The 21,891-nt window shown below is 40.9% G+C and overlaps 1 protein-coding gene across 7 annotated transcripts in view; it reads left to right on the top strand.

Moving 5' to 3' along the window:
• MTA3 (metastasis associated 1 family member 3) overlaps positions 1-21,891 on the top strand; it is a 215,477-nt gene that overhangs the window by 8,165 nt on the left and 185,421 nt on the right. For all 7 annotated transcript variants that reach the window (XM_089529184.1, XM_089529190.1, XM_089529185.1 and 4 more), the window contains exons 2-4: positions 468-535; positions 1,847-1,940; positions 20,061-20,187. In XM_089529184.1, coding sequence (XP_089385310.1) covers positions 468-535; positions 1,847-1,940; positions 20,061-20,187 — 289 coding nt within the window. The remainder of the gene's footprint in view (positions 1-467; positions 536-1,846; positions 1,941-20,060; positions 20,188-21,891) is intronic.

The following is a 21,891-nucleotide window of genomic DNA, read 5'->3' as shown; positions in this document are numbered from 1 at the left end:
ATTTTTAAGTTGTTAGTTCTGGGGTCTTTGGTTGAGAGATTTGATAAAAGGCTACTTTAAGGTTCCATCTAGTGCGAAATGTTATTTGTCAGTTTAGCTTTGTGGCTGTGATTTACAAGTAGCTTTGGTAGCCCAAACCTAGTTTATTTCAAAACACAAAAGTAATTCTTTAAGGGTTGTAAATGTGTGAATCTCCTATTGGGCACAATTTAAACCACTATATAAATCGTGGGACTGAATCATTAGTGAGGTTCCACTCAGTTAATCCTGGGAAATACAGAAGAAAACTTATTCATGAAATTTGAACATCTAAAATATAATAAAGCCAGCTTTTTGTTGAATCTACACATACTAACAGTGTGCCTCCATAAAACCATGAACCACTGGGTTTCTCAGAGTGTTAATACTGGTGTTTGTTTTGCTTTTTTGAGGGAAGAACATTAAATATCTTTTCATTTTTCTAACAGATTATGTCTATTTTGAAAATTCTTCAAGCAATCCATATTTGATAAGACGGATAGAAGAACTTAATAAGGTAATCCTTTCTGCTACTTTACACAAGTAGCATATATGTTCTCCTAGTTCTTGTGTAAACTCTGCCAAGAAACTTCTTTAGAAATGGAAATGTACTTTAATTTTTTGCCATAACTGAAAAAGGCTGTACATCTAATATACCATTTGTTTAATGAGACCTGATATGCTTTTGTAAAAAATCTGTTCTTGGTTGCTAACATCCTTTTGCCATGGAATGAGCCCATCAGAGATGTCTGAACTGGCCAAATACAGTGGACCCTCGACATTTAATGGGATTAGGGATACAGGGCTGCTGTGAAAGTGGAAAAACTACAAATAAAAAAACCCACTATTTTTTAAACTGAGAGAACACCTCTTTAAGAATGTTTGGGGCATCCAGGCCAATTCTGCAGTCATTATCTGCCAGAAGTTGACCCATACAATAACACTGGAGGACATATAAATGCCTAGAGAAGTGATTTCTCTAGGAATTGCTAGGTCCTCCAGCACAGCTTCTGGTGAAAATTGACAATAGAGTCACATTGGAGGACCTAGAAATTGCTAGAGAGAACATATTAATCAAAGTTGTGAATATTCAAAACCACAAAAGTAAAAGCTGCAAATGTGGAGGGCTGAGTGTAGTAATAAATAGAAATCAATAGCTAAGTAATTTTAAAAAGCTGGCTGAGAGTGATTGTCAGTAGAAGTGATATTCATGGAGGTAGGACAAGGATCACTTGAACAGTCTGCAAGAACATATATGGTTTCAAAGCAGACAACTCCAGCTCTGTCTCTTGGAGACAGTTGGAAGTTGAGAAGGAGCCATAGGCTCACTCCTATGGCTCCTCTCAGAGACAGCTGGGGGCCGGAAAAAGCCTGTGGAGAGAAGTCTCGTCCTGGAAATCCCACCCCCGAAGAGTGGAAGTCCCTTCCCTGGTGGGCGGAAGTCCTGCCCCCAGGATGTGCCGGAAAAATTCTTAGTTGGAGCATGCAGGCCCGTAAAGGTTCGCCATCACTGCTATAGGGTGTTTCCATGGCAGTTAAAGTGAAAGACCCCATAATTAATGAGGACAGGGCAAACATGGAATTATAGACAGTAGGCTGCCATCTGAGGCATCTCTTTGGTGGTCCAGATAATTATATTGATTAAGACATAGGGCATGCCATATCAACATAACAAAGATAACATTAGACTTGGGAGAAAGTCTTTATGGGAATGCAAGATTGTGAGGCAGCTCTACTTTCTGTGGCAAAGTTTTGCTGGTTCCTGTGTTTTGTTCTTTGATATATGCTTTATTTATTTATTTAAATTTCTTTTCTATCTGTTTTTCAGACAGCCAATGGCAATGTGGAAGCAAAAGTGGTGTGTTTTTACAGACGTCGAGATATCTCCAATAGCCTCATCATGCTTGCAGACAAACATGCTAGTAAGTTGACTGTTTTATTTGGAAATGCACTGTATGAATTAGATATGCGCTCTGTGAATTATTTACTGTGTGTGTGTACACATATGTGCATGTGGTGTGTTTATGTGTACATACATGCAGAAGAGTGTGCATTGGAATGCAAATGGAGTTTAACCATACTCCCATACTTACCTTCTGACTAGTGGGATGCCCATTTTGATGACTGTATTTGGGCTGGAATCTGATTGAGGCATTTTGTTAGTGTAAAAATTGTTGAACCTTGGAGTCCTGGGGGTGAAATGCAGAGAGAGACAAAGGTCTGTCCTCTATTTTTGCAAGCCCTGAACCTTGGAGTCCTGGGGGTGAAAAGCAGAGAGAGAGAAAGGTCTGTCCTCTATTTTTGCAAGCGCTGAACCTTGGAGTCCTGGGGGTGAAAGGCAGAGGGAGGGAAAGGTCTGTCCTCTATTTTTGCAAGCTATGAGCCTTGGAGTCCTGGGGGTGAAAGGCAGAGAGAGGGAAAGGTCTGTCCTCTATTTTTGCAAGTCCTGATCCTTGGGAGTCTTGAGGGTGAAAGGCAGAGAGAGAGAAAGGTCTGTCCTCTATTTCTGCAAGTCCTGAACCTTGGGAGTCCTGGGGGTGAAAAGCAGAGAGAGAGAAAGGTTTGTCCTCTATTTTTCCAAGCCTTGAACCTTGGAGTCCTGGGGGTGAAAAGCAGAGAGAGAGAAAGGTCTGTCCTCTATTTTTGCAAGCTATGAGCCTTGGGAGTCCTGGGGGTGACAAGTAGAGAGACAGTGGGGTCTGTCCTCCTTTTTGCAAGTCATGAGCCTTGGAGATGCTTCTGGTAAGGGGAAGTGTGTGTGTGTGTGTGTGTGCGCGCGCGCGCGTGCGTGTGCATATGCGCCGAGGTTTATTTCCCCTTTTCCATGCCGAGACTGATGCTTGGGAGAGGTCCAGAGAGAGAGAGATAGGGAGGGAAGTAGTGCTCCCCCCGCCCTTTAAGATCTTTTGTAACATCCTCCGGTGTTTGCCTCTCAACTTATCCACGGGTCATATCAAAATCCATGATTTTGGATCCAAAAACTGCCCTCGACATATACATGAGTATATACGGTATTTCGTAGAGCCGATGTTTCCCTCCTGTTGTGCTTTGTGGGCCTCCTGAAGGCATCTGTTTGACTACTGTTGAAAAGAGGATGCTAGTTTAGCTAGGCCTTTGTTTTGGGAGGCCTTTGAAATGTTAGACTGCAACTCCCAGCAGCACTAACCAACATCAGCTGTGGTAAGGAATGTTGGGAGTGACAGTTCAACAATATTTCAAGGTGTGCAAGTTTCCCACTTCTGTTCTAACAAGAGTCATAGTGGGCCCTTCACAGTCACTAAGATTAGGGGCACAGGACCCCTGTGAAAGTGGAAAAATTGCAAATAAAAAATACTTTTTTTTCTTACTTAAGAAAACACCTCTCTAGGAATTTCTAGGTCCTCCAGCAGAACTCTGTGACGAACATCTGCCAAAGGTTGATTACACTGGGGGACCTACAGATGCATAGATAAGTGTTTTCTCTGGTAATTTCTAGGTCCTCCAGGGCAACTCTATGGTCAGCCTCCAGCAGAGTTGCTCAGGAGGACCTAGGGATTCCTAGAGAGAACAAATGTGCAAATAATTAAATCCGCAAAAGCCTCAAATGTAGAGGGCTGACTTTATATATATATTTTACATTCTTCAAGTTTATTTCAAGATTTAAAAAAATAAAACACTACTTCCCTCCTGTCTGCCTTGCTTCTGTTGCTCACCATAAAGGTAGTGCTACCAAGGCCACAGTGGTAAAGCTACAGAAATAAAATGGTCGCTAAGGCACTGTTTTCAAATGAAAAAGGGGAAAAGTCTTCCTGGAGAAATGTCCATCCAAGTGAGGGATGAGTTAAATCTCTGAGGATATTAACTTCCTTCTAAAATGAACATTAATATACAAGCATCCCAGGTCCTCCAGCACAAGATGAGCATAAGATGACTTTATATGTTTTTGATACATTGCTACATTTCTTTTATGTCACCCGTTTTAATATTATTTACTACTACTACTACTAATAATGTTTATTTATATACCGCTTTTCCAAATTAGATCAAAGCGGTGTACAACAGGAAGTACAATACAAAGTAAAAAAACAAACAAACCATAACAGGCCTCTCTCCCCCTCAAGATGGTGGTCGGAAGGAGGGCTCTTAGTCTTTCCAGGCCAGGCCTCTCTCCCCCTCAAGATGGTGGTCGGAAGGAGGGCATCTTGACAGGGCCTCATCCTAAGGTGTTTACAGTCTGAATACAGACAGAAGAAAAATCAGAAGGTGACATGGGATGGAGGCAAGGTTGAAACAGTGGAGGAATATGCTATTCTTCCAGTTAAACATACTAGGTCAGATTTTGGACATGCCACTATTTGTGGACTGAAATCCCCCAGCCAGCATGGTCAGTAAGCTAACTTTTCCAAGGTCCAGTTTGGCTTATTTGCAAAAATTGGGACTAGAAGATTGTTTTGAAGGCATTGAGAAAAAAATTGTCTGTGAACTCTTCCTGTTGATTCATCAGATTCTGAAATAGGGCACTTTCAAGATGATAGCTAAAGGGTGACAGAGTACAAAATACATCATACCAACTTTTGATGCTCATATGCTTCTTTATCAGGCAGAGATGGTAAAAAGGCAAGCTGGGAAAGCAAAGTGGTTTTGCTAGAGTTACGTATCTACATTTTTGCTTTGAGGTGCTTCACAGGAAGTGACTTTGTAGGCAAAAAAGTTTGCCTATGGCCCCAATTTGACTGGGAACAAAGAGACTAAAATGGAGCTTCTGCATTTGAAATTTCAAAGCACCCCCTTCTGTTCACTTTGTCTGCTTCTATCCAATTCATGGTCTCAGGCCATTTTGTTGGGAATGTGCAGTGAACCTCCCAGGAATCTCTGTACTGTCAGGTTTAGAGATACATGTAGAGGTTTCAACAGGTGATGTATGTCAGTAGGACCCAAGTTAAGTTACTTTAAATGGCATTTGGAGGGAACACATTCTTAGAAAAACAAGCCCCAGTGTAACATTACATAAACTCCACATTCTCCAGTGTGGGAACGTCCCATTCAGCTGATAGGTTCACTATCTTCAGACATATTTTAAAAAATGCAGGGATAGCTGGGTTGACTGTAAAAGAAAAGACTGTAAAAAAGTTCATATTTATTAGGCCAACCAGTTACTTTGGGATAAGATACAAACTTAAAAATGGGCTCCAATGATGGCATATAAGGAACAAGAGTCACAGTAATGTAATAGTTTGAGTGTTGATCTAGGACTATGGGAGACCAAGGTTTGAATGTGAGCTCCACTCTGGAAATCTGCTGAGTAAACTTGGGTAGTCATATTCTGTCAGCTTCAGAGGAAGGCAGTCGCAAACCTTTGAATAAATCTTACCAAGAAAACGAGAAGGCCTCCATAAGTTGGAGTGGACTTGAAGGTGCATTAACGACAAGAACAATAAATATATGGAACACTTTGTATGATAAGAAATATGTGGCACTTTACATAGTGCATGGACAAGTTATCTTTTCAAGAGGTGGTTAGCAGACTAGTTTTATAGTAATTTGTCATTTACAAGAATGGGAGATACAGGTGAAGTAAACAGTTAGAAATTTTTTATTAGTATGTTTAGTCTTATAAAATTTTCAGTGTAACAAAGTACTAGTAAAGGGAAAAAAGAAAAAAAAAGAAATGAGTAGAAATCCCAGCTCTCCCACAACCTAATACCATTTAGATGCTTTGGGTTGCCTCTCCCATAACTCCCAGCCAAGCCATTCTTGCTGAGAATGTTGGGAATTGTAGTACAATGCATGTAGAGGGGCAACATTTTCTTTTTTTTTTCTGTAGCTCTGAAATGCCTACAAATAAGGCATACATGCAAGTGACTTCCGTCACTGTATGAGAGGAATAGCAGATGAGCCAGTGTGGCATAATGGTTTGAGTATTGGATTACAATTCTGGAGACAGGCTTGAATCCCAGCTTAGCTGTGGACCTTGGGCAAGTCACAGCCTCAGAGGAAGGCAGTGGCTACCCCACCCTGAACAAACCCTGCCACAAAAACCCTGTGATTTGCCTTAGAGGTGCCATGTCTCCTTGAAGGCACACAACAACAAGGACAACATAGCAGAGGAGAGATAGTTTAAGAGATTAATGGGAGCTCTTACTGACTTCCTCAAACCATCTTCTTTGATATTGTTTCTTTAATGATGGTCATCTAAAAGTTGTTCTTTCATTGTTTTATTTTGGTGAAAGCAGTAGTTCTTCACTCCCTTCAGGGGAAACAACACAAAAGGACAGAAGCAATGCATTTGTTTCTTTGACATGTTAACAATTTTCCCTTTGTGAATTTCAGTGCATAATTAGTTGAATCATGGGGCATGTGTGTCTCATTAACCAGTTTAGTATCAACTTTTAAACATAGAGGGACAAACTATGACTTGTAAACACACAATAAGGTTTATTTGGCCAAAGATTCCTTACTCTGTGATGGAAACTAATAAAATTTTGGGAAATAAGTTTTCATAGAGAGGATATTATCTACAGATAATACAGCCAATTATAATTAAAACATAAAGCAAATCAGTTTAAAAAGCAGCTTTGTGTCCCATCTTGGGAGAAAGGCAAGATATAAAATTAATAAATAAAAAGCACCAATAGAATTGGCAATTATACAGATCCACCCTTGAAACCTTATGTCAGCACTACTAGAATTTTGCATGTTCCAAAAAGGAGTATTCTAAATAAAGGGCTCATGCCTGCATTTGAAACTAGGAAGCATGGAAGAAGTCAAGATTCCTCCAAAGATTATATAACTGCCATCACTTTATTTATTTATTTACCTTTGACAATTTTTAAAGAATAAAATGGTACTGTAATCTCATGAATATTGTCCTGGCAAAAATGTGATAAACTCATTTTTATTTGTTTTAAATTTAAATGCTTATATATTGAATAAATATTTATTATGTTTATTATAAATAACTCCTAGAGTCCCAGCTAAAATGACCTTTGGTCATATTAACTGAGAAGTTCTGGGACTTGTAGGTTTGTTTATTTTTTAAAAAACTTTTCTAACTTCTGAAATATAGGGATGTTAACCTTAACATTTGTCTCTTAAAATGAATTATGTTTTCATTACACTTCTGGCTTACTATAAGCAAAAGGATAAACAGTTGTAAAACTGTATCTATATATTGAACAATATTGTGCTTTAAAATAGTGAATAGTAAAACATTATAACAAGAGAATAATGGACTATATTAAAATTACAAATATGAAAAACAATGAAAATGGTAAAAACCATTAAGAATATGAAGGCATCTGAGTAGAAAGGTAATGAGGAACAGCATGAGGAAATTAAAAATCCATGCCTGGTGTTAATAGGATATCAGAGTGCCTATTAGGTGACGTTCTATAGTTGAGGCACTACCCTTCTTTCTAGCTGCTGCCCTTGTGACAGTTGCTGTCAATTACAACATTTACATGAGCAGGTTCATGTATAAGGAGACAGTTTTCCAGGTGTCTGGATGCCAGGTCCTATTTGACTTTAAAGATAGGCACCAGCACTCTGAATGGTCCTTAGAAATGGGTCAGAAACCGATTAGTTGTTTCAGAACTGGCAAACTGTGTTCCCTTCAGTCAATCCCAGTTAGAAATCCAGTTTCAGTATACAGTGGTCCCTCCACGTTCACTGTGTTTAGGGGTGAGAATGTGGAAAAACCAGAAATAAAAAAAACTGTACTTCTTACTTGAGAAAACACTTCTCTAGGAATTTCCAGGTCCTCCAGATCAGCATTATGGTCAGCATCTGCCAGAGGTTGATCATAGAATCATGCTGGAGAACCTACAAATATCTAGAGAAGTGTTCTCTCTAGGAGCTTCTATGTTCTCCAGCACATCTCTATGGTCAACTTCTGGCAGAGTTGCACTGAAGGACCTAGAGAAATTAATCAAAACAGCAAATAATTAAAGCCGCAAAAGTCAAAGCCACAAATGTGGAGGGCCAGTTGTAGTCCTAGATAGATTTATTCAGAATTAAGCCCCACTGAATTCATCTTTAAGTTATAATCCTGGATGCATTTAGCTGTATGTGAGTTTCACTGAAAACAGGGCAGCATTTCTGAGTAGACAGGGTAGAATCCATTGTTAGCATCTTACCACCATACTGTTTTCCCACACAGTGTGTCATCACAATAAATGCTAACTCCTTTTTAAGCAATATACTTGTAATCACAGATATACTGTATTATATTTCATCTTTTTACATCAGTAGCCAAGGCAGTATGTATGTTTGTGTGTATGTGTCTTCAAGTTACCTGTCATTTTATGGCAATCCCATGAATTTAATAGGATTTACTTCAGCAAAAAAATTGTCACAGGTGGTTTTGTGAGTTCCTCCTTCTACAGCACCTAGTATTTATTGGCAGTTCCCATCCAAGTACTAGCCAGGGTCAACCCTGCTTAGATTCCAAGATCAGATTGGATCTGGTGCCTTTTAGGGTATACAAGAATCTAAGTATGTACAGCTAAAATAACATTAAAATGTACTCAATAATGATGTGGTAAGAACAGATTTAACAGATTAAAAAACAGATTAAAAACAGCAATGTTCTTCTTGTTTTTTCCTGGCTCAGCCAGTGAAGAACATCTTGGTCACCGATCCATATTGATCCAAACAACTTAAGCTCTTTATGCCTATCCATTCTTAAATGGATGTTAAATGCTCGAGAAACCTTTTTGTTGCAGCTTGTGCTTCTTGCTGAGTATCCTCATTTTCTAAAGCAAATAGAAGAGGAAGAAATGGGAGGCTGGGCATCAGCTCCACTTTCATACACTTTTGCTGTTTTATGTGTATATTATGGATGCACACTTTTAGTAATGTGCTAGTGTACAGTGGTCCCTTGCCTTATGCAGGGGATCCATTCAAGTTCCCCCTATGCTTGAGCCCCATTGAAAATAATGGGGCTTGTGCATGCGGAAATGGTGCTGGGCTTTCAGTGTAAGCTGAACGCCGCATAAAAGGTGCCCGGGTATGACACGGGCACACTGTATTTTCATTATGCTTTTATTGCATGTGTGTTCATCCCTATATATCAACATCCCATGCAAGGATAGACTACAAGCTGTCAGGAACATCATTCCATATGGCACCATAATAGACTTAGCCCCCAAGGTCTGCCACTTTATTCTCACACACAACTATTTCACCTTTGGTTAATAACATATACCTTCAAGTTAATAGTATTGCCATGGGCACACACATGGCACCACAATATGGCAGCATCTTCATTGCTGACCTAGAACAACACTTCCTTAACTCCTGGACTAGACTAGAATCTTTTTTTAGTAAAGACTAGTAAATATCTGTGCTGTATTATATGTAAGATAACAAACAGCTAGAACAGGGGTAGGCAACCTTTTTGAGCCGGGGGCTGGGTTGCTGTCCCTCAGACAACTGGGGGGGCTGAAGCCGGGGGGGTGGAGCTTCCACCCTCTGGGGGCAGAGTCGCATGCCGGTGGCGGAGCTTCCACCCCCCTGGGGGCCAGGCCTCCTCTTTGCCGGCCCCTGATGGGGCCCCAGGCCCTGCCAGAGGCTGGGAAAGCGCCGGCGGGGGCCGCCAGCGCAGGAGGCCTCCCCCTGTTTGCTGGCCCCTGACAGGGCCCCAGGCCCTGTCAGAGGCCGGCAAAAAAGCCACCAGGGGCCGCCAGTGCTGGAGGCCTCCCCCTCTTTGCCGGCCCCTGACGGGGCCCCAGGCCCTGTCAGAGGCCGGCAAAAAAGCCAGCGGGGTGCGCCAGTGCTGGAGGCCTCCTCTTTGCCGGCCCTTTTGCCATCGCTGGGGCCCTCCAAGAGGGCCCCGGCGACGGCAACGGGCCTCCCAGACGGTCGCTGCCGCCGCCAGAGCCCTCTTGGAGGGCCCCAGCGACGTCAACGGGCCTCTTGGAGGGCCCCAGCGACGGCAACAGGCCTCCCAGAGGCCCGCTGCCGCTGTCGGAGCCCTGTTCGAGGGCTCCGGTGGCTGCAGCGGGCCTCGGCGAAGCCTCGCCAACCTTTCTTGTGGTTGCGCGAGACTTCGCCTCTAGGTTGCCGCCATTTTGTTTTCCAAAATGGCGGTGAAGTCTCGCGCGACCTCGGGGAAGGTCACGCGAGACTTGGCTGCCATTTTGGAAAAAAAATGGTGGCCCCTGGGAGCAGGGAAAAGCCGCAATCGCATCCGGCCCGCAGGCTGGGGGTTGCCGACCCGAGCTAGAAACTGATTGTTAGATTGTAAGCACTTTGTTTTTAAAAAATGGGTTAAATAGTGCCTAGAATACTCTTTGCTAGAGAAGTTATGATATCAATTATGTACTTCTACAAATGGTGACCAAAAAGACAATTGCCATTTTGATTTGTTATCTCTTTATTGTGTATGCTTGTTATGAGACATCCTCCTTTGGTCATCTTATAGCCTATGTATAGTTCTTGTTAAGTCTGTTTTGACCCATCTGCTCAGTTGAAGCCTTGTATCAAAAGTTGCTATTAGGCTTTTTCCTCACCTAATGCAAAAACTTATTTTTATATTAATGTTCCAATGTGTATTAGTAAAAAATGATTTAAAAACAGCATCTCTTTCATGGAGAGTGGAAGAATAAAAGAAAATATGAAGATAGTTGATTTCAGTGATGTATACTTCTAAGTAAGTCTTGGGTAATGAAGACAGACATATCTATTCACATATCATAGAAATTGCTATAATTGCATATTTTTCAACAGTTTTTCAACAGTTGTGGCTTCCTGGTCTGTGTGGTGGCGAATCCACTTTGAGATTTTATTTGAACTTTAAAATCCCTACACCAGATATGAAATCTTATCCTAAAAATAAATTCAGCACCTGAGATAACTAGAGTTTGGACTCAAAACTGGGCCAGATTCAGTTCCCTAATGACATGAAAGCCATTAGCTTCCAGATTCTCACTATTCTGAGGTGCTTGTATTGGAGCAGATTAGTTTCATTTAGATCAGTGTTTCTCAGAATTTTTACCTTTGTGACCCTCTTGACATAGTATATGAATAAAAAATATTTTCCTTGTTTAGTGTATGTATTTTTGTTCTCACATTCATGTATACAGTGGACCCTTGTTATACGCTGGAGTTTGGTTCCAAGATCCCCCGTGTATAACAAAATCCATGTATGCTCAAGTCCCATTAAATATAATGACATAGCAAAATGGTGTCCCTTATAAAAAATGGAACATCAAGGTAAATTTATACTTTTTTGGAACATTTTCAAACCGTGTATGCTTGAATCCGTGTATAAAAAATCCGTGTATAAGAAGGGCCGACTGTATTAATATTTTAACATTTTATGGAAAATTGCTCTCTTGCTTCTCCTCCTCCCTCAAGAAGAGGCTCCAAGCACTCTTCTTGCATTTCTCTTCCCCTCCAAAAAAATTGGAAGCAGAGGAGGAGCTGGAGTGGGGGGGCAAAGCCTCCAAGTCTTGTGCCACCCTTGAGCAACTCTTGCTCCGTGGCAGGTCCTACCACACAGTTTGAGAATTACTTATTTAGATCTTACAGCTTGACTTTATAGTTGAATTATAGGTTAAGTTATTGAAGAGCTTAATGACACTGCCCTGTATCACTTCACTTTTTCCCTTGCATTATGTTGGAAATAAACCAGGACGTGTCTAGCCAATGATAGCTTCTCATTATGCCAAAAGTGGAAGACTATGGGGCTTTCTACATTGCCATTTGGGACGTCCTCCGGACGTCCCATTTTAAAAAAGGGGCGTCTCTTTTAGACGCCCCATGGCCTAGTACGGACTCCGTCCGTACAAGATGGCGGCGCCCCTTCTACATGGGCGCCGCCATCTTTACGTATCGGACGCACAGCGTCCAGACGCGTCGCGCCGCTGCTGACGTAGCGAGCGCGCCCCTGGCGCCTCGCTACGTCGCAAACGCGACGCAAAAAGAAGCTCCATTTTGGAGCTTCTTTTTTCGGTCCGCGCGGGAGTCGGGCCGTCTGAAGGCTCCGGCTCCCCCGCGGACCTTCTGGCGGCGGCGGCAGACCGCCGCAAAGCGGCGGTCTGTACCCCGCCTATAATTAATGGCTTCTGAACAAGACAGGATATAAGGTTGTATTTTAAAGCTGACCTAATATCTTGGCTTGTTCAGAAGTTGTTAACCAATGTCTTCCATGTTTGAATGTGATGGAAAATGATAGTTAACTCAGAGCTTCCTGGCTTGCCCAGTTGTGCTTAAGGAAAAGCAAAGCCTATGCGCTTGCAAAACTGCTTCCACCACATTTTAGAAATGTCTTCATCCCTGGTTGGCTTTTACAGTTTGTTCAGGCTTCAAAAAACATGGTTTTGCATCATTAACAGTGTTGACTTAAACTGCTTATCACACTTGAATCATTTGTGGCACATGTGCCAAAGGTGGCACTCAGAGCCCTTTCTGTGGGCACACATGCTGTTGCCCTAGCACAGAGTTTCTTACTAGAAAGCCAGAAGGACGTGGCACTTTGCAATAAATAAGTGGGGTCTGGGTTGTAGTTTGAGCACTCGGTCTGTAAAAGGTTCACCGTCACTGACTTAAGGAATTCAATATTGCAATTATCCCAACTCAGTTATACCACCTGTGGGATAAGTCTTCTTGCTCTTGTCTCTCAGCACAGCAGATTCAGCCCTCTATTAATCAACCCCTGAAAACTTCTGATGCCAAGGCTGAACGGCATAGGCCATATATCTTGTATTAATATTTTCCTCCCCCATGTTTCTTCTGGCTTTTTTAAAAAGAGTAATTTGGTGATAACATTCTAGCTGCAAACAAAAGCTTGTTATTGGTTTTTGTTATGCAAAAAGGAAAGTGTCTGCACAGCTATTTTCCTTTTTATCTTTAGTGCCTCTTGAAACTGGAACTACCTAGAACTTTCATGGTTAGTGTTGACTGTTGTGATGATATTGGAGAATGAGGGCTGAGTCAGATGTTAACATTGTCATGCAAAATTATCCTGTTCAAATGAGTTGCATGGCTTAACTTCTTCCCCAGCAAATGCATGGAGCCCATGGGTACATTTCTTTTGATAGAAATATTAATTTGACTGGAGTTTGACACTAGAAGTCAATTCTGATCCATTAGATTGTACACACAGCCAATAGTTTTTTTTTAATTGGGATGAGGTTACCCTCTTAATAGTTTTGAAAAAAATCTGTCATTCTGCAGACCTTTCTACATTTATGGTGACACTTTGCTCTCAGTGATCATATTTTAGTTCTGTTACTTTGAAACACACTATCTGAAATTGCTACTAGAGGGAGTAGGGATTGCTTTATTACTGCTCTTGCTGATGTTGATGTTTTATAGTTAATTTTATTTTGTATTTTATTTATTCCATTCATAGACCTCCCTGGCAATGTTTATATTGATGGAAGGCATAGGTTTTTTTTAGAATGAATAATTGTTTTTATATTCCTGATATACTAAATATGACAGGGGGCAAAGCTGCGTCTGTTTAAGAATATGTATAAATGATAATACAAGTTGGGCTTTTAGGCAGCAAAATCAATCTGCCTTCAGGATTCCCCCCCCCCCCCCCCCCGACACTTGTTGCTAGTGCTGGTTAGAGATTAAAATACAAAAAATGGCATTTTCTCCTCCCAGTTCCTGGGCATGAGAATCAGTTAGATAATAAGTCATTTTGAAAACATATTCAGCCAGAATTTTTATTTCTACTGCTTTCATCCTAATTGGATGTCTAATAACAGTTAAAATCAATAATAAAATAACAAAACAGTGGTGGACAAGTATAGAACAGAGACATTGAATAAAAATCATGAAATGAATGCAGAACAAACAGAAGGACTTCAGCATATGCCATCCCAATCCCATCAAACAGATTCCCATATAACCTTCCAGTGTAAAGCATACAATATTATGACTACTAAAAGGCTACGGAGTATTTTTAGTAATGTTAACTAATTTGTAAAAAAGTGTAAAATGACTGTTACTTGGTTAAAGAAACAGATCAATGTCATAATTTTCACCAAAATTATTAATGTTAATGGATCGATTTTTAATTAATATTAACAAATTAGTTTAACAGGAAGGATTCTGAGTTCTGGTTGAGCATAACAGTAATCTTGAGTGCTGGCAGTGAATTCCATGCACTACAGAGATTATTTTGTAAAACAGATGAGGCTTTGGCTGATGTCCGTGTTCCAATACTCCATTATTTTATTTGGTATTCAGAAGCTTTTGTTTTATATTTATGCTGGTAATTCCTTCACAGCATAACATCTGACTTCAACTAGAGATTAAAAAATTTTGATAGCAGGTTAAGGTTTTGTTTAAAGTAATTCCAGTAAAAGATACTTCTTGATATACCCAGTATACATCTAACTTACACAGTAAGTGATTTAATGCCCAGTCTTTAAATAACAACTGTATTGTGGAACAGTATATTATAGTTTTCAGATATACTAGTTACACCTAATTAATTGTTGTGTTATTAAAAATAATTGAACTTACTCCTTTGCAGCAGTTACTGTGCCTCTGTTTTTCTGTCCTTGGCAGATTCTCTGTGTACTTAATTCTCCGCATAAAAATGGCCACTTTCCCAGAGACAGTCACACAGCAAAGGCCTCTCCCAATTCTGATTTGTGAGACACCTCAGACACTCTGTCAACAGAGTTACATGCAGCCCTGAATAAGTGAGAAATGGGGCTGTTGCTCAGTGGAAGATCACTTGCTTTGCCTGCAGAAGGCCCCCTACATTTAATCACTCACAATTTCAGGTAGTTCTGGGAAAGATTTCTGCCTGAAACCTTGGGGAGCTGTTGCCAGATAGTGTCAACATTGTTTAGATCAGTGGTTCCCAAGCTTTGATCCTCCAGGTGTTTTGGAGTTCAGCTCCCAAAAGCCCCAGTCAGCTTAGCCAACAGTCAACAATTATGGAAATGGAAGTCCAATACACCTGGAGGAACCAGTGGTCTGGCTTGGTGTTATTTATTTATTTACCTGGCACAGCCCCCAAGATGGCTTTCAACATATTAAACAAAGTACAGCTAGCCCTCAGGTTTCCTGGGGTAGGAGCATACACAATCCCCCATGAAAGTGGAAAAACTGTGAATATTTTAAATATGCACGTTACAGACTCTGCTATTGCAAAAATCTCTGCCTTGTTTCGAGGCCATCTCCACCACACCTCCGTTGCCTCTGCCTCCTATGACAGCGACACGTCTGTAAAAATCTCCTGCAGTGTCATCGTCCTTCTCTTGACCTCCTCTTCCTCTCTGTGCCTGCCAAACTGGGACAGGTGGAAGGGTATACAAGCTCACTGAGTGGGCTGAGTTTCTCAGTATGGTGTAGAACAGTGATTCCCAAACTTAAGTCCTTCAGGTGTTTTGGACTTCAGCTCCCAGAAGCCTCAGCCATCTTTGCCAGTGGTCTGAGATTCTGGGAACTGAAGTCCAAAACACCTGGAAGGGCAGAGTTTGGGAAACACTGGTGTGCAACCTGGTCTGTCTTAATATAGCACTCCAGCCACTATACCACACTGCCTTGTCAGAGCCAGCTCTCACTAGGGAGCAGGTAGTTTAGGCCAGAGGACATCATGCTTTTACTAACCTCACATCCCTCCCCCTCCCAGCAGGCTCAGGTGCCAACTATTCTTTATCTTTTGTAGTGATGAATGCTTATTACATTTTATCCTACCTCAAGTGGGAGCCTTGCTTGGAGTTTAAGCAGAAGTACTGAGAGACCTGCACTCACCCAAGTTTGGCTTTGCTTGGCTGCTTTTCTGCCACCACCACACACCTATCCAAGAGAGAAATTAGGCCACAAAAAAGTGAAAGAGGCCTTTGCCATTGAGTCTTCCTTCCTCCATCCCTCCTTCTTTCCTTGCCTTTCTTTTCCTTCCTTCCAAACCAAACTCTGACAGCCACAGGTCTCCTGGTCTGCTGAAACTATGTTGAACACCACGAGGGGCTGTTCCCACCATTCCAGTCAGTGAAATGGGAGGACAGCTGAGAAGGGGAAGCTGTGGAAGAGTGGGGAGATTGGTGAAGGGGTGGCAGAGGGAGCCTGAAAGAGGTATCCTGGTGCCCAGGTGGGAAAGGGAGATATGGAGCAAGATATTGGCTGGGAAAGGAGATGGAGAGGAGGAAGAGTTGGCAAGGAAAAGGATACCAAATTTCCCTGGGAAGGTGTTCCACAACCTAGATTAGAAGTAACCATTGTGAATATTGTTTGCCATGTCCTCACCAAATATGCCTGTAGTGGTGGTGAGACCAAAAGAAAGTCCTCCACCAAGGATCTTAACCCTTGGACAGGTTCCTTCCTTATACTAGAAGAAGATACACCAAAGGTGTTCTAGTATGTAGAGAGATCTTGTAGCACCTTTGAGACTAACTGAAATAAAGGTGTTCTAGTGAGTTGTCTAAAGAACTCTAGAATGGCATACAATTATTTCTTCAAATTACAGTATTTAACTCTGAAAACTGTTTTACCTTACTTTATTCCATATTTCTCTAATTAGCAGAAAATAGTTTGCAAAATAGGAATAAAATTGCTTTTAAAAACATGTCCATTCACCTTCGCTTTCATCACACTACTTTTGACTTCCTGCTCTTTTAGTACCTTTTTCTCCTGTTTACAGACTGGAAAGTTTATCTTATTTAAATGAGAAAGCAAGCAGATTTGATTTGATGTACCATTGATTAAAACAAACAAGCACAAGTTCTTGATTAAAATTAGGAAGCCATGCAGAAAACCTTGATTAGAGTTGTTGACTTAAATCATATTTACCAATGCATAGTTCAAATTAGTTATTTCCTTGAAGGAAGATATATTTCATTTGCAATCCATATTAGAATTTATACTTGGATTTCCATTATCCTGCTATAATCAGTATGGTGTAGTGGTTTGAGCAATGGACTATGAATCTGGAGACAAGGGTCCAAATCCTGGGTCACCTATGTAAACTCACTGGGTAACCTTGGGCAAGTCACACTCTCTCAGCCTGAGAGGATGGCAATGGCAACGGCTTTTCCTTCTTTTTTAAAATTAAAGTCCCTTTCCACCGGTTTAGCAATAACACTGGCAACTAATGACTCCCATGTCAGTGGGGCCAAAAAAAAAAAAAAAAAATCCACTCCAGGTTTTGAATAACTTTAAAGGAGCTGTCTAATGTGCTTGAATCATTTGGTGGGGAAATAGAATGTAGTACCGTGAAGTGGATTCACTGTTCCACTATTTGGTAGCCACCAGCTGCCAATGCACCTCTTATGTGTGTCTGGTTCAGTATGAATTTTAACAGTTGCACAGTTCTGCAGGTCTGTTTTTAGTTTTGTTTCGTATTGTAAATTTCTCCAGTTCTTGTTTCTAATAATTCCATATTTTGTGCAGAAAGGGGGCTTTCAAAAAGGATTGTGTAATTCCGTAGGCTAGTCCTCTGTTGTCATTGCACTCATTTACACAGCTTTTGTGTGCCCAAGGGGGAGGGGCACAATTCCTCCTTTTTCCTTCAGCTCACCTTGTACCTAAAAACCTTAAGAACTTCCTCTGGATGCCCTTCAGAGCAGATTTTCAGCAGCAGAGAGTACTGCAGGAGTAAAGGACTGAAAATCCTGATGCTGCTTCAAGCATCATATTGGACTTATGCCTACTTAGGAAAGTAGGTCTCCCAACATCTACCACCTGTGATATGGTGGGGATTGCATCATGGTGAAGCAGATGAGTTGCGATTGGAGGGGTCAGTAGGTGCAGTCCTACACACACACACACACACCTTCCATGGGTGTTCTTTGGTAGAGCTTAGACTCTAGTCCTAATTCCAAAATACAAGTATGTCCCTCAGAACATTTTTTTAAATGCTATTATGAATATTAGGCAGATGATTTAGTGTTTCATACTGATTATTTCCCTTGCCACCTAGTCATTAAACTATATTAATTGAAGCTCATGATCAATGTGTTCATCCGTGGTGTTTCTTCCATTTATTCATGGCTCCAATTTTCTATTCCTTGCTGACAGCACAAAGACTTTAAAATTCCTAAAATGATTAAATATTTATCATATGCTTCTGCATGTTACTTGCATGAATGTTAGGCAGATTCTTCAGCTTACATTCCTTACCACTAACAGAAAAGTCTGCCACAGAGAATGCCCTGACATGGTGAGTGGATATAATCTAGGTACCTTGTTTGTGTGAAAAGTGGTACTGTTAAGTCATTCTTCATTAGAATTTAATAGATGAACTAATTAAGGATGCAAGGTGGCTGATTAACAGAAAATCTATGAGCCTTATTAAATGTGAAATATAAAATAACCAGGGAGTTTGTGATCTCAGAAAAAACATGCCTGGATTTGCTTGAAAAGCCAGTAAATGAGCTAGGGAAATTGTTTCCAGCAATTATAGTAACTTATATGGGAGTGTTTATGAGTTTAAAGCATGGTTGATTAGAAATACTAGAAAGTAAAGCATAATGTGCATTTTAAAAATTGCTCCAAGAAATTGAAACCTTGGGGTTAAAATTTACTATATTTGCTGATTTCATGTTGGATCAAAGAGTGGCTTTTGTTGGAGGTGTGAAAGAGTAAGGCATTTGTAGAATTGTCATGAAATTTCTGTTTCAGACTTGTGTTATTACTTATATGGGGAAAGTGATGCTAGGTCCAAAGAGATTTTTCTGCTAATGGACTAGTGGGTTTCCGTGACTGAGTGAGAAATCAAACCCTGATCTCTAGAGTCATAGTCTTACGCTCAAGACACTACCCCATGCTGGCTGTCATAGTTGAAAACACAAAGTTAAAATGGGCAGAGCAACCACCCCTGAATCTAAAGATCATATGAAATAACACAGTCTTGGTTTCTGCTGGAAGCTCAAAGAGGTATGGAAACAGATTGACTTGTCTTGGGATGGAGTTTGACAGTTGGCACATCACTGTACAGAAAGGCAAGACAGAGGAGGGCAGAGCTGAGACTTCTCCCCTTTTCCTCCCCAGCAGAACCTCAGGGTCCAGCAGCTAGTGTCAGATGCAATATGGTGATGAAGGCATAGGGTAGCAGTGAAAGGACACAGACATAGGATTACAAAACAAGGTGCCCCCGGAGCACAAACAGTTCTGTGATTTCTCTCTACATTATTTGAACTGGAGCTCTCATATAAATTGTTTCACACACTAATTGCTTTCTACTTTTACTTTGCTTTTTGAATTTTAACAGCTTAATTTAGTAGGGGGAAAATAAGCTGTTTGTTGCAACTCTTTGACCTGTGGGAAATGGAAATCTTTGCTGATCTACTATAAATCATGTAGAGATTTGTCAATAGATTTTGGTGTATCTTTTGCCTTGTCTTGCCATAAGAGATTACAGAACTAAGGTGTGCTGAGGCTTTGGGTGGAGTATGTAGCTGAGAGCCAGCTGCAGATTATTTAAAAATAATGCTTAATGTTGTAATGTTCACAATAATAAAACCTACATATATGCCTTTCTTTATCTGTAGTAGTAATCTGTTTTGTACACAGATATAAATTCAAAAAATATAAGAAGGAAGAAGAATAGGTGAATTCTTTCACTTCTGACATATGTTGTTTGAAAAACTTGGTAGAAAGTGACAAATATATTAATGAATAATATCCTGTGTTTTCTGACCAGGTATTGATGCAGTGGTCCATTTCTTCCTATACAAATTTCCCTGTACCATCCCAGATTTGTTCAGGAGGTTCCCTCAACCCATTTGAGAGGATGTAATTGTGGATATATAGAGGAAATTTGTTCTTCCTGCAGCGTCCATTATGCTGGCGGACAGAAAGATTTCATTTCAGTCCAGCATATGAATAAATATTTTATCAATCCAGGTTTTAATAAGTATAACTTAATACCAATAATAATGGGACTGAGCTCTGTTTTGCTCATGCTGTAAACACCCCCCCCCCATTTGCAGTGAGCAAATGTGGTTACTTTAATCTTGCTTTGCAGAAATGGAAAGAAGCAAGCATTTTTATTTAAGCAAAATGCAAGTAATGGTCAGAGATCGGGGGGAAATCCACCTGAAACTGTGAGGGTAAAGATTACATCAGACTTCTTTTTTTCTTTCATTGTACAGAGGAAGTTGAAGAAGAATGTGAAATTCCTAAAGAGGTAGACTTGACTGATAAGCAGAAACATCAGTTGAAACACAGGGAACTGTTTCTGTCTCGCCAGTATGAGTCCCTTCCTGCAACACATATAAGGTAAGAAGTTGCTGAGAAAGTAACTTACACCATGGACTCCACTTCTCCCCACCCTTCCAGCTGCTGCTAACTCAGTGGATAGAAATAAATGACTCTCCTCTCCATTGTTATATCTATCAAATGGGTTTTCAGACATCACATTCCCATTCCCAGTGGATTTTATATTGTGTGTGTGCTCTAATAACTTTTTTTTTAAACTTTTGTATATTTTAATGAAATTGTATACTATTTTAAGTCAGATGATTTTAATTAATTTGAAATTTTCATTTTAAAGTTTTAATATTTTTATCTATGATACACCTTGTGAGGAGGCAGCATACGAATGAAAATAAATAGTGGATTGCAGTGCTTGAGTAGAATTTGGATTTAGATTCTTGTAATTCAGGAAAACAGTGTGACTTATTCCACTTTGTAAAGTTATTAAATTGCATTTTTGATGCATCCAGAGGCAGTGTCTGGGATTGTTACACAACAGATCAGGAGCGTATTTCTGAAAATTTATGTTATTGTGTTGGACATGTTGATGATGCAATCTATCCTGACCCGGGTCAGTCCCTGGGCTGATGCACAAATGTGTGGGTACTTAAACACCACCACCATGCCACAGACCTGCTACTGCTATACTGCCCTTACCTCCCTCCATTGTTGCATCTATTGAGTGGTGCCCTGTTGCGGCCTCTGACATGGAAATGAGGTGCCTGGTTACACCCATATGGCCAGCGACCCCCATTCCAAATCAGAGGCTGTGATGGGTCTTCTCAGAAGAAGTGATGGTGGAGGAAGTTAATGGCTGTATGGGACCATCTGATCTGCCAGGTATTGATGCAGAGTTTTCTAGAAACTCCATGGAAAACAGCAGGCCTTTTTGCCCCACACAAAGGTCCCTTAGAGCCAGAATTGGACTGGGACCACTGGATCAGCATCTGGTCTGCCCAATCTGGGCTTGGGGGTTATTTATTTATTTGTTTATGGTATGTATACCCCCTCTTCAGCCCTAAAGACCCTCAGAGTGGCTTACGGATTCAGATGGTTCCCTGCCCGCAAGCTTACAATCTAAAAAGACATGACACAAAAGGAGAAGGGAATGGTCGTGGGGAAGGGAATCAAGTCCAGTGGTTCTTATGTTCCTCTGAGGCTTGGACCATGGCAGATGGACTGGAAGGAGGGCCCTTCTTCTTGCTCTGGCTAGCTCTGATGGAGTCGGGCCTGCCTTTTGGTATGTTGTCGCAATGTGAGATCAGGGAAACACATGGCCCTTTTGGCCTTTGTAGACAACACCTGATGACAGTTCTAAAGCAAACCTGGCACAGGGTTTTCTTGGCAAGATTTGTTCAGGGGGGGTTTCCCATTGCTTTTCCCAGAGGCTGAGAGTGTGTGACCTCTCCATGATTACCCAGTGGGTTTCCTTGGTAGAGGTGGGATTTTAAACTTGGTCTCCCAGAGTCCTGGACCAATGCTCAAACCAATACACCACACTGGGTCTATTGTGTTGCACTAATCATACTCTGCCTCTTTGAGCTCTCTTCCAGTTGTGTTTTGAATCACAGTTGTAGAGAACCTGTTGTTGAGTTGTGGAGAGGAAGATGTGGAAATGGCTTTTTTAAAAAATGGACTAATTACAGTACATCTGTGCATAAGGATGAATAGTGTTTATTTCTGACCACGTGGTAACTCCAGCCACCCCATCACATCACTTTTTCATAA

This window comes from Sceloporus occidentalis, unplaced genomic scaffold (genome assembly GCF_023333645.1).
Source record: "Sceloporus occidentalis isolate IW3139 unplaced genomic scaffold, rSceOcc1.0.p SCAF_6, whole genome shotgun sequence".
Taxonomy (NCBI): domain Eukaryota; kingdom Metazoa; phylum Chordata; class Lepidosauria; order Squamata; family Phrynosomatidae; genus Sceloporus; species Sceloporus occidentalis.
Note: the sequence above shows the minus strand (reverse complement) of the source record. Positions and strands in the feature narration are given on the sequence as shown.